The sequence below is a fragment of the Petromyzon marinus genome, chromosome 58 (genome assembly GCF_048934315.1).
Source record: "Petromyzon marinus isolate PM22_M1 ecotype Great Lakes invasive population chromosome 58, UKy_Petmar_22M1.pri1.0, whole genome shotgun sequence".
Classification (NCBI taxonomy): Eukaryota; Metazoa; Chordata; class Hyperoartia; order Petromyzontiformes; family Petromyzontidae; genus Petromyzon; species Petromyzon marinus.
The window spans coordinates 1,875,732-1,887,905 of NC_133724.1; the positions used below are offsets into that span (position 1 = coordinate 1,875,732).

A 12,174-nucleotide genomic window follows, 5' to 3' on the forward strand; every position below is an offset into this window, starting at 1 on the left:
CTCCCCCCCCCCCCGGTGGCGCTTACAGCACTTGCCCCTCGCAGTGTTAGAGGCTACACGGGGGTACTTTGTCTTTGCCGTGTTGCCATCAGAGATGGAAGAGCGTCCTCCTACCGCCATCTGGCGACTAAATCGCGCAAGCTCGCCACCACCGCCACGGCTGTTGTTGCCGAGAGAGCGGGGGGAGAGGGATAGCGGCGAGAGGCGTCTTGGGTCTCGCCTGGGCACCATGGAGGCCGAGATGACGGCTCCGAGGACCCTGCCGGGCAGTCGGAGCGGCGGCTACGGGGCCATGGACGACACCAGCTGGGGTCGCGGGACGCGCGCAGGTGCGGGCAGCACCGGAGGTGGTGGGGTGGGGAGCACGGGGCAGTGGGGGGCACGGGGCAGTGGAGGGCACGCAGTAGTGGGGGGCACTGGGCAGTGGGGGGCACGAGCCAAGGCGTAGCGGGGGTCATGAGGATATATACAAGGGGGGGGTGGGTAATGCGTAACGCAGGGTGCAGTGGGGGTATAGTACAGTTTAATAAAGGGGGTACAGAATTTTGGGGGGCACCGGGTGGTAGATACAAATAGCGGGGGGGGGGGGCACGGGGTTATGGACATGAGGGGCGGGGGCTGGACAGTGAGGCGAGGGTGTGGGGGGGGAGATGTGGGGGGAGGGCATGAACGCATTACTGTGTTGCCACGAACTCGAATGTAACCTGTGTCTGTGTGTGAATGCGCGAATGAATATTTGAGATCACGTTTACAATTGGGCTCATTGGATGGGAAAACGGTGGCGGCTGATTTAATCGCTGGTCGGGGCGCTCAGCACGATTATGAAGGAATCGGCGGGGGGGGGGGGCGGGAGATCTTTATTCATTCATTCGCTCATTCATTCATTCGCCATCCAACAGCAGTCCAACATTCAGTCGCCCAACGGGAGCTGTGCAGTCGCCAATTTCAAACCAAATCACAATCCCGCATCAAATCATTGCGGCAATTTTTCGAAAGTCCGCCCATTCGTTCATCCTTTAAACCATTCCGGCTCAACGCCGCGGTGGCTAGGAGATGTTAACTACCTCGCCTGGTGTACAGGAGGTCGTGGGTTCGATCCCGACCCTGACGCTTGCTGCTGTATATTTGGAGTTTGCGTGTCTCTCTCACATCATCATCACGGTGGCTAGGAGATGTTAACTACCTCGCCTGGTGTACAGGAGGTCGTGGGTTCGATCCCGACCCTGACGCTTGATGCTGTATATTTGGAGTTTGCGTGTCTCTCTCTCTCATCATCATCACGGTGGCTAGGAGATGTTAACTACCTCGCTTGGTACGCAGGAGGTCGTGGGTTTGGTCCCGACCCTGACGCCTGCTTCTGAGTATTTGGAGTCTGCGTGTGTCTCTCTCTCATCATCATCACGGTGACTAGGAGATGTTAACTACCTCGCCTGGTCTACAGGAGGTCGTGGGTTCGATCCCGACCCTGACGCCTGCTTCTGAGTATTTGGAGACTGCGTGTCTCTCTCATTTAGAATCGACACCACCACGCGCTTCGAGAATTCGGCTGCTCTAAACGATGATGATGATGATAAGCCACTTCGTCGAGTTGTCATTTGTGATCGCCAGGTCGCTTCTGAGAGAGAGCTAGAGAGCGCAGTGGGCCTTACCCGATAAAATAAATAAAGCAATTGTTACCGGATCGAATCGGCCGCAAACTACACGCGCTGCACAAGCCCGATGCTTGCTAAACCACCCTCGTGGAGCGTTAGCGATGCGCGCTGTCGCGTGCACGCCCGGCCACTGCAAATACCAGAGGGGTGACACGTTTCATGTACAGCATGCGAACTATATATTCTTAGCTCTTTCGGTAAAGTCACGTTGAAGGGAAACAATACAATAATAAAATATATAAAACAATTGCAAATAATAAAAATTCTCACGACGTTTCGACCATAACACAAACGGTCGTCATCAGGTGTGTCGGTTTGCATTAATTTATGCGAACTATTTGGGCGGTCGGGACCGGTGGCGCAGTGGTTAGCGCACTGTGGCTATGAAGCCGGCGAGCCGAGTTCGACTCCTGTTCACGGCCAATAACAGTGGCAGCGAATGTGTGAACGGGCCCAGGGCCTCCCCTAGGTCAACTCAGCCTAAACATGAATCCCCTGGTGTAGGGTGTAAACATTAGCAGTCTGTTAAAAGCTATGGCGGGGGGGGGGTCTTTGTCTTTGGTAGTGAAGGACCATGTGTGTGTGTGTCTGGTGCGGTAGTCATGGTGAGTCCATCACTATTGTGTGGTCTCCATGGTAACCTGGGGAGACACATCCTCCGTGACTCAGCCGTGTGGTAGTCATGGTGAATCCATGGTAACCGTGTCCCCATCCGTCACTATTGTGTGGTTTCCATGGTAACCTGGGGAGATATCCTCCATGACTCAGCCGTGTGGTGACGGTGGACCGCGTCATTGTGTGGGCGCCCTACGCGGAAACAAAGACAAAGATCCCCCGTACAGTCTTAACAGATTGTTGGGGCAAGTGCTGCTAGCGAGCAGCACCTACGAAGGCTGGAACGGCACACGAGGGGTGAGTGGCCAGCACCACTCCCGGCCGCCTTTGTCTCCCCAGTGGCGATGTTTACCCACCACACCAGGTACTCGTTTTGAGGCTGAGTCGACCTAGGGGAGGCCCAGGACCGGTTCAGACAAATCGCTCGAAAGATGTTCACCGCACGTGCTGGTGTTGGTTGATGTTGATGGTAGCGTTGGTGTTGTTTACGTTATTATTGATGCTGTTGTTGATGATGTTGTTGATGTATGTTGAAATTATTTCGCACCGTGCGTAGCCAACTGTGCAAGACGGAGATGCGGGGTGTTGTTGATGATGTTGTTGTTGCTGTCGATGTTGTTGTTGATGATGCTGTTATTGTTGTTGATGACGATGTTATTTATGTTGTTGATGACGTTGTTGATGGTGTTCCTGATGCTGTTGTTGATGATGCTGTTATTGATGTTGTCGATGCTGTTGTTGATGTTGTTGATGATTATGTTGTTGATTATGTTGTTGATGCTTTTGTTGATATTGTTGTTGATGGTGTTGTTGATGATATTATTGATGCTGTTGTTGATGTTGTTGTTGATGGTGTTGTTGATATTGTTGATGTTGTTGATGATGTTGTTGATGTTGTTGATGCTGTTTGTGTTGTTGATGATGGTGTTGATGATGTTGTTGATGACGTTGTTGATGATGTTGTTGATGCTGCTGATGACGTTGTTGATGGTGTTGTTGATGTTGTTGATGATGTTGATGCTGCTGCTGATGATGTTGTTGCTGTTGTTGTTGATGATGTCGTTGATGTTGTTGTTGTTGATGTTGTTGATGCTGCTGATGATGTTGTTGATGCTGTTGTTGTTGATGTTGTTGATGCTGCTGATGATGTTGTTGATGCTGTTGATGATGTTGTTGATGCTGTTGTTGATGATGTTGTTGATGCTGTAGTTGATGTTGTTGATGATGATGTTAATGCTGTTGTTGATGATGTTGTTGATGTTGTTGATGATGTTGTTGATGCTATTGTTGATGATGTTGTTGATGCTGTAGTTGATGTTGTTTATGATGTTGTTGATGCTGTAGTTGATGTTGTTAATGCTGTTGTTGATGCTGTTGTTGATGCTGTTGTTGATGACCTTGTTGATGGTGTTGTTGCTGATGATGTTGTTGATGCTGTTGTTGATGTTGCAGCAGACGAGGAGGCGGGCGACGTGGTGTCCATGGCCGACTCAACCGCCACGCTGGAGGACCTGGAGGAGGAGATGGTCCGCATCGAGCGCCTCCGCGAGCAGTTGGTGCGGCGCGAGTCGGAGCTCAGATACATGTGAGGGAGCGCTCCGTCACGTCCCCTCAACGTCCCCTCAACGTCCCTTCAACGTCCCCTTAATGTCCCCTCAGCACCCCCTCAGTGACCCCTCAACACCCCCTCAGTGACCCCTCAACACCCCCCTCAGTGACCCCTCAACACCCCCCTCAGTGACCCCTTAACCCCCCCTCAGTGACCCCTCAACACTCCCCTCAGTGACCCCTCAACACCCCCCTCAGTGACCCCTCAACACCCCCCTCAATGACCCCTCAAAACCCCCCTCAGTGACCCCTCAACACCCCCTCAGTGACCCCTCAACACCCCCCTCAGTGACCCCTCAACACCCCCCACAGTGACCCCTCAACACCCCCTCAGTGACCCCTCAACACCCCCCACAGTGACCCCTCAACACCCCCTCAGTGACCCCTCAACGCCCCCCACAGTGACCCCTCAATGGCCCCCTCAGTGACCCCTCAACGCCCCCCACAGTGACCCCTCAATGCCCCCCTCAGTGACCCCTCAACACCCCCCATAGTGACCCCTCAACACCTCCTCAGTGACCCCTCAACACCCCCTCAGTGACCCCTCAAAACCCCCCTCAGTGACCCCTCAACACCCCCTCAGTGACCCCTCAACACCCCCCTCAGTGACCCCTCAACACCCTCACAGTGACCCCTCAACACCCCCCACAGTGACCCCTCAACACCCCCTCAGTGACCCCTCAACACCCCCTCAGTGACCCCTCAACACCCCCCACAGTGACCCCTCAACACCCCCTCAGTGACCCCTCAACACCCTCACAGTGACCCCTCAACACCCCCCACAGTGACCCCTCAACACCCCCCACAGTGACCCCTCAACACCCCCTCAGTGACCCCTCAACACCCCCCACAGTGACCCCTCAACACCCCCTCAGTGACCCCTCAACGCCCCCCACAGTGACCCCTCAATGCCCCCCTCAGTGACCCCTCAACACCCCCCTCAGTGACCCCTCAACACCCCCTCAGTGACCCCTCAACACCCCCCTCAGTGACCCCTCAACACCCCCCTCAGTGACCCCTTAACCCCCCCTCAGTGACCCCTCAACACTCCCCTCAGTGACCCCTTAACCCCCCCTCAGTGACCCCTCAACACTCCCCTCAGTGACCCCTCAACACCCCCCTCAATGACCCCTCAAAACCCCCCTCAGTAACCCCTCAACACCCCCTCAGTGACCCCTCAACACCCCCCTCAGTGACCCCTCAACACCCCCTCAGTGACCCCTCAACACCCCCCACAGTGACCCCTCAACACCCCCTCAGTGACCCCTCAACACCCCCCACAGTGACCCCTCAACACCCCCTCAGTGACCCCTCAACGCCCCCCACAGTGACCCCTCAATGCCCCCCTCAGTGACCCCTCAACGCCCCCCACAGTGACCCCTCAATGCCCCCCTCAGTGACCCCTCAACACCCCCTCAGTGACCCCTCAACACCCCCTCAGTGACCCCTCAACACCCCCTCAGTGACCCCTCAAAACCCCCCTCAGTGACCCCTCAACACCCCCTCAGTGACCCCTCAACACCCCCCTCAGTGACCCCTCAACACCCTCACAGTGACCCCTCAACACCCCCCACAGTGACCCCTCAACACCCCCTCAGTGACCCCTCAACACCCCCTCAGTGACCCCTCAACACCCCCCACAGTGACCCCTCAACACCCCCTCAGTGACCCCTCAACACCCCCCTCAGTGACCCCTCAACACCCCCTCAGTGACCCCTCAACACCCCCCTCAGTTACCCCTCAAGACCCCCTCAGTGACCCCTCAACACCCCCTCAGTGACCCCTCAACACCCCCTCAGTGACCCCTCAACACCCCCCTCAGTGACCCCTCAACACCCCCCTCAGTGACCCCTCAACACCCCCCTCAGTGACCCCTCAACATCCCCTCAGTGACCCCTCAACACCCCCCTCAGTGACCCCTCAACACCCCCTCAGTGACCCCTCAACACCCCCTCAGTGACCCCTCAACACCCCCTCAGTGACCCCTCAACACCCCCTCAGTGACCCCTCAACACCCCCTCAGTGACCCCTCAACACCCCCTCAGTGACCCCTCAACACCCCCTCAGTGACCCCTCAACACCCCCCTCAGTGACCCCTCAACACCCCCTCAGTGACCCCTCAACACCCCCCTCAGTGACCCCTCAACACCCCCCTCAGTCACCGATGTTGTCCGTGAGCGGGAATCGAACTCAGGTCGCCAGGTTCGTAGCACAGTGTAGCGCTAACCACTGCACCACCACTCCCCACCCGCACACACACAACACGCACACCATACACAACACGCACACACACGCAACACGCACGCACACACAACACGCACACACACAACACGCACACCACACACAACACGCACATCACACACACAACACGCACACACACAACACACACACAACACGCACACACACAACACGCACACAACACGCACACACAACACACACACAACACACACACACACAACACGCACACCACACAACACACACACCACACACAACACGCACACCACACAACACACACACCACACACAACACGCACACACACAACACACACACACAACACGCACACATGCAACACCCACACTACACAACACGCACACCACACACAACACGCACACAACACACACACAACACGCACACACACAACAGACACACAACACGCACACAACACACACAACACGCACAATGTAGACAAACCTCCCAAGGCTGAACACCCCCCCCCCCGCCGGCAAATCACTCGGTAGGCCACACAGCAGCAGCAAAAAAAACTCGTCGGGACCCTCCTGAAAAGGAGTCTTGAGACTCGGCGAGGCTCCGCCGGTGGTGAACGGGCGGAACGTCAGCGACGGTAGCGCGTGACGATTCCGTCGGTGGTGCCGTGTGCCGGCAGGATGGACGACATGCAGCTGTGTCAGGAGATCTCCCGTCTCAAGGCGGAGCTCCAGGCATTCGTCTCCCTGCCAGGTCACTACTAACGGGGGGGTCCCCTCCAAGGCTGCACCTCCACCCACCTCCCTGCACCTCCACCCACCTCCCTGCACCTCCACCCACCCCCACCCACCTCCCTGCACCCCCACCCACCTCCCTGCACCCCCACCCACCTCCCTGCACCTCCACCCACCTCCACCCACCTCCCTGCACCTCCACCCACCTCCCTGCACCTCCACCCACCTCCACCCACCTCCACCCACCTCCCTGCACCTCCACCCACCTCCCTGCACCTCCACCCACCTCCACCCACCTCCACCCACCTCCACCCACCTCCCTGCACCTCCACCCACCTCCTTGCACCTCCACCCACCTCCACCCACCTCCCTGCACCTCCACCCACCTCCCTGCACCTCCACCCACCTCCACCCACCTTCACCCACCTCCCTGCACCTCCACCAACCTCCCTGCACCTCCACCCACCTCCCTGCACCTCCACCCACCTCCCTGCACCTTCACCCACCTCCCTGCACCTCCACCCACCTCCCTGCACCTCCACCCACCTCCACCCATCTCCACCCATCTCCACCCACCTCCACCCACCTCCCTGCACCTCCACCCACCTCCACCCACCTCCACCCACCTCCCTGCACCTCCACCCACCTCCCTGCACCTCCACCCACCTCCCTGCACCTCCACCCACCTCCACCCACCTCCCTGCACCTCCACCCACCTCCCTGCACCCCCACCCACCTCCCTGCACCTCCACCCACCTCCCTGCACCTCCACCCACCTCCCTGCACCTCCACCCACCTCCCCGCCGCTCGCCTCCGTTGTCTCCGCTCTCCCCCAGACGCGGAGCGCACGGGAAGCGTGGTGCGGGCCCAGGAGGAGTCGCTCATCAGGACGATCCAGGAGCTGGTGGAGAAGAGGGACTACCTGGTGGACGACGTGGAGCTCGAGAGGCTCAGGTGCGCGGACCCCTTTCTCCCCGCACCCCCAAAGACAAAGATTCCCCGTGTAGCCTTAGAAGGCTGTTGGGGCAAGTGCTGTTAGCGAGCGCCTGGGACGGCCCACACGGCGCTCAAGGGGGTGGGTGGCCAGCAACCACGCCCGGCCCCCTTTGTCTCCCCAGCGGCGACGTTTACTACACACCGCACCGGGTACTCAGTTAATGGCTGAGTCTACCTAGGGGGAAGCCCAGAACCGGTTCGGATAATCGTCACCGCTGGTGTTGGTGGCCCGCGAGCGGGAATCGAACCCGGGTCGCCGGGTTCGCGGAGCAGCGCGGCGCTAACCGCTGCGCCACCGCTCCCCCGGGGGGGGGGGGGGGGGGTCGACCCCGCGCTGTGTGGCACAGGGAGCGCGAGGAGGACAAGGAGATGTCGGATTTCCTGCAGAAGAAGCTGAGGAAGAAGGAGCGGCCGCTGCGAGCAGGTAACTAGCGAGCACGCGCGTTACCCCTCCGAAATTGAGAATCGACACCGCGCGCGTTCGTCTGCCGCTACGGACGTCCACAGGGTGACGAGCCGCCGCCGCTCAGTCGAGACGTCGTTTTGTGACGATGGCCAGGTCGCTCAGTGGGCCATAGCTGGTGTGTGTAACAAAAAATAAATGTATCGACGGCGACCCGCGACGTCTGTCCGCGTGTGCCTACGCAGACGCGGTGCGGGCGGGTGGCCGCCGGGAGAGCGAGGGGTCCCCGCCGGTAAAGCCGACGCTCGCCAAGACCGGCCTCGCCCTCCTCAAGGACTGCTGCGGACTGGCCTCCTGCTGTGTGCAGTGACCTCTCGTGGGGACAGCGCTCGCGTCGCGAGCGAGAAGGCGTGCGTGTGTGCGGGCGTGTGTGGGTGAGTGAGTGTGAACGAGTGTGGGTGAGTGTGAGCGAGTGTGGGTGAGTGCGGGCGTGTGTGGATGAGTGAGTGTGAGCGAGTGTGGGTGAGTGCGGGCGTGTGTGGATGAGTGTGAGCGAGTGTGGGTGAGTGTGAGCGAGTGTGAGTGAGTGTGAGCGAGTGTGAGTGAGTGCAGGCATGTGTGCGGGCGAGCGTGGGCGTGTGTGGATGAGTGAGTGTGAGCATGTGTGGATGAGTGAGTGTGAGCGAGTGTGGGTGAATGTGAGCGAGTGTGGGTGAGTGTGAACGAGTGTGGGTGAGTGTGAACGAGTGTGGGTGAGTGTGAGCGTGTGTGGGTGAGTGAGTGTGAGCGAGTGTGGGTGAGTGTGAGCGAGTGTGAGTGAGTGTGAACGAGTGTGGGTGAGTGTGAGCGAGTGTGGGTGAGTGTGAGCGAGTGTGGGTGAGTGTGAGCGAGTGTGGGTGAGTGCGGGCATGTGTGCGGGCGAGCGCGGGCGTGTGTGGATGAGTGAGTGTGAGCAAGTGTCTGTGCATGTGGGAAGCGATAGTGTAGCGGTTAGCGCTACGCTGCGCTACGAACCCGGCGACCCGAGTTCGATTCCCGATCACGGCCAACACCGGCAGTGACGATTATCTGAACCGGTCCTGCGCCTCCCCAAGGTCGACTCAGCCTCAAATGAGTACCTGGTGCGGTGTGTAGACATCGCCACTGGGGAAACAAAGGCGGCCGGGCGTGGTGCTGGCCACCCACCCCCTTGTGCGCCATTCCGGCTTTCATAGGTGCTCGCTAATAGCTCTTGCCCCAACAGTCTGTTAAGGCTACACGGGGTATATTTGTCTTTATCTTCGTGTGCAGAGCGAGCGGTAGTGTAGCGGTTATCGCACTGCGCTACGAACCCGGTGATCCAAGTTCAATTACCAACATCAGTGACGAATATCTGAACTGGTACGAAGCCTGACGTACAGTGGTCATCAATACCCTGACTGATTCGGCAAAATGCTGCTGCCAATCAGAATTGGGATGCGGGAGATGTTGACCTTCCTGTTCAGACTTCTATTTGCATCTGTTGGGACTTCCGGAATCTATTAGGACTTGCATCTGTTGGGACTTGCATCTGTTAGGACTTCCAGCATCTATTCGGACTTGCATCTGTCCGGACTTACATTTGCCGGGACTTACATCTGTCTGGCTGTTTAGACTTGCATCTGTTAGGACTTGCATCCGTTAGGACTTCCAGCATCTATTCGGACTTGCATCTGTCCGGACTTACATCTGTCCGGCTGTTTAGATTTGCATCTGTTAGGACTTGCATCTGATCAGACCTCCGTCTCTTTATAATTCGATCTGATGGGACATCGGCGGAGAGGAGTGGCTCCGATTCTACGCTATGCTTGTGTGTGGCTGCTGCTCGCCATGGCGAGAGGGCTTCAGCAGAGAGTTCGTTCGTGTCCTGTCGCTGTTCCTCAACTTCCTCCGTTGAAGGAGCGCAGACTGTGGTACTTTACGATATCGTCCCTAGTTTGGGTTGCATGGCCACAGTCACCCTCTGACTTGTATCCAATGTATCTCTGTGTACCTCTATGTGTCTCTATGGGTCCATTTGGCTCTTTATACGTCTCAAAGTATCTCTACGAGTCGCTGTGGGTTTGCTATATGGTGCATAGTTGTGGTTGCATGGCCTCAATCGCACTTCTGTTGCGCGTGTCTTTAAATCCCTATTTGTGAAGGAGACGTGCGCATCGGGCCTGTTGTTGTTGATGTTCTGATGATGCGGTTGATGGGTCCACCACCAGTGTCGCCGACGAGGAGGAGGTATGTCACAGGCAGGAGGAGGTGCGATGATGACGTTTTGGGTCTCGAATGAGGAGGTGTTGATTCATCTGGACGTGCACGTTGCTGCACTCAGTGCAGCAGCAGCAGCGTTCTGCTGGGTCTGAGTGGTGAGATTCTAAGATGGTAACATCAGCAGCAGCGTTCTGCTGGGTCTGAGTGGTGAGATTCTAAGATGGTGACATCAGCAGCAGCAGTAGCAGCGTCCTGCTGGGTCTGGGTGGTGAGATTCTAAGATGGTGACATCAGCAGCAGCAGCGTCCTGCTGGGTCTGGGTGGTGAGATTCTAGGATGGTGACATCAGCAGCAGCAGTAGCAGCGTTCTGCTGGGTCTGAGTGGTGAGATTCTATGATGGTGATAGCAGTAGCGCGATCCCAGAGTGGATGGGGATCTTGACTTTGAGTCGTGGGCGAGGTGAAATACTTGAGGTCTTGGTTGAGATACAAAGACATCCACAGAGACTCATAGAGATACAAAGAGACCCATTAGAGACTCATAGCACCGGCTCCTCACCGCGCGTCTGTGATTCCTCCTCCTCGCGCCTCCGAGTCGTCCCTCCCTCTCCCTACGAGAGCGACGTGCGACTCCTCCGTGCGACTCCTCCGTGCGGTTCATGCCGCCTCGGTCGTCGTCGTTGCATCGGTGAGCTCGGCGGGAGAGGGTGACGCCGTCTCTTCGAATTGCCGGCTGCAGGGCGCACGCTTGCCCATTGTCGACACGTTACCGATGTCCGTCGCGTGGCGGCGGTGGTGGTGGTCGCCGTGTGGATGTTCCGTGTTTGTGCAGGGGTCGCCAGGGGTCGAGCTCCATCCGTGCGGTGATGACCCCTGGCCCCCCTGAATGGTGAACCCCCCCTCTCCCAATAAAATGTGCAATCACCACACCCCTCTCCCCTGAATCCTCTTTATCACAATCTGTCTCTCTCTCTTTCTCTCCTGTGTGAGGTCAGCAGTTGTCGCCCCGGTGATTGTTGACCCTACGAGGTCAGTGGTTGGTTGGCAGGGTGGAGGTTGTGCGGTGGTAATGCACGAGAAAGGCCCTGGGTTCGATTCCCCGACACGTGTGTTCTCCTGTTCTGCAGTGTGAGAGTTAGTGGAGTTTTATGATCTCCTGCTGTTCTGCAGAGTGAGTGGAGTTTGTATGATCTCCTGCTGTTCTGCAGAGTGAGTGGAGTTTGTATGATCTCCTGCTGTTCTGCAGAGTGAGAGTGAGTGGAGCTTGTATGACCTCCTCCTGTTCTGCAGAGTGAGAGTGAGTGGAGTTTGTATGACCTCCTCCTGTTCTGCAGAGTGAGAGTGAGTGGAGTTTGTATGATCTGCTGTTCTGCAGAGTGAGTGAAGTTTGTATGATCTGCTGCTGTTCTGCAGAGTGAGAGTGAGTGAGTGGAGTTTGTATGACCTCCTGCAGAGAGAGTGGAGTTTGTAGATTATCTGCCCCAGTTCTGCATCTGTTTCCTCTAGATTTTCCGGCATTCCTCCTCCCGCAGTTAAACACAAACACAAGTGCAAACTGGAATTGATCAAAGAAATATCCCAGCGGCTAAAAAAATTACCGGACAATTACTCATTCGGGATCACACGCAGCAGCGGCAGCAACAGCAAAATCGCCCTCCCTACTGCGAACAACTTTGGCAGGAAAAGTCTTGAGACACGTGAGTGAGGCTTTGAAGTAAACACCTCGATATGCGTACGTTCG

General features: G+C 57.2%; 1 protein-coding gene across 4 annotated transcripts; it reads left to right on the top strand.

The window, feature by feature from the left end:
• The first annotated feature begins 106 nt into the window (after nucleotides 1-106).
• BMERB1 (bMERB domain containing 1) lies at nucleotides 107-11,368 on the top strand. Of its 4 annotated transcripts, none has more exons than XM_032976122.2 (6): nucleotides 107-329; nucleotides 3,723-3,852; nucleotides 6,760-6,833; nucleotides 7,651-7,768; nucleotides 8,158-8,234; nucleotides 8,459-11,368. In XM_032976122.2, exons 1-6 carry the CDS (start codon nucleotides 230-232, stop codon nucleotides 8,581-8,583), a joined length of 624 nt encoding a protein of 207 aa, XP_032832013.1. In that variant the 5' UTR covers nucleotides 107-229; the 3' UTR covers nucleotides 8,584-11,368. The 4 variants fall into 4 exon arrangements, with proteins under 4 accessions (XP_032832013.1, XP_032832012.1, XP_075908947.1 ...); XM_032976121.2 differs by having other exon boundaries at nucleotides 114-329; nucleotides 3,720-3,852; XM_076052832.1 differs by lacking the exon at nucleotides 107-329 and adding an exon at nucleotides 1,955-2,564.
• Nucleotides 11,369-12,174: the final 806 nt, after the last annotated feature.

Excerpts from the sequence above, each read along its gene's own strand:
- BMERB1 (XM_032976121.2), top strand. The coding sequence starts at position 230 with ATGGAGGCCGAGATGACGGCTCCGAGGACCCTGCCGGGCAGTCGGAGC. Across the intron at positions 3,853-6,759 it reads GAGTCGGAGCTCAGATACAT|GATGGACGACATGCAGCTGT; the intron begins GTGAGGGAGCGC and ends GTGTGCCGGCAG. Across the intron at positions 6,834-7,650 it reads GGCATTCGTCTCCCTGCCAG|ACGCGGAGCGCACGGGAAGC; the intron begins GTCACTACTAAC and ends GCTCTCCCCCAG.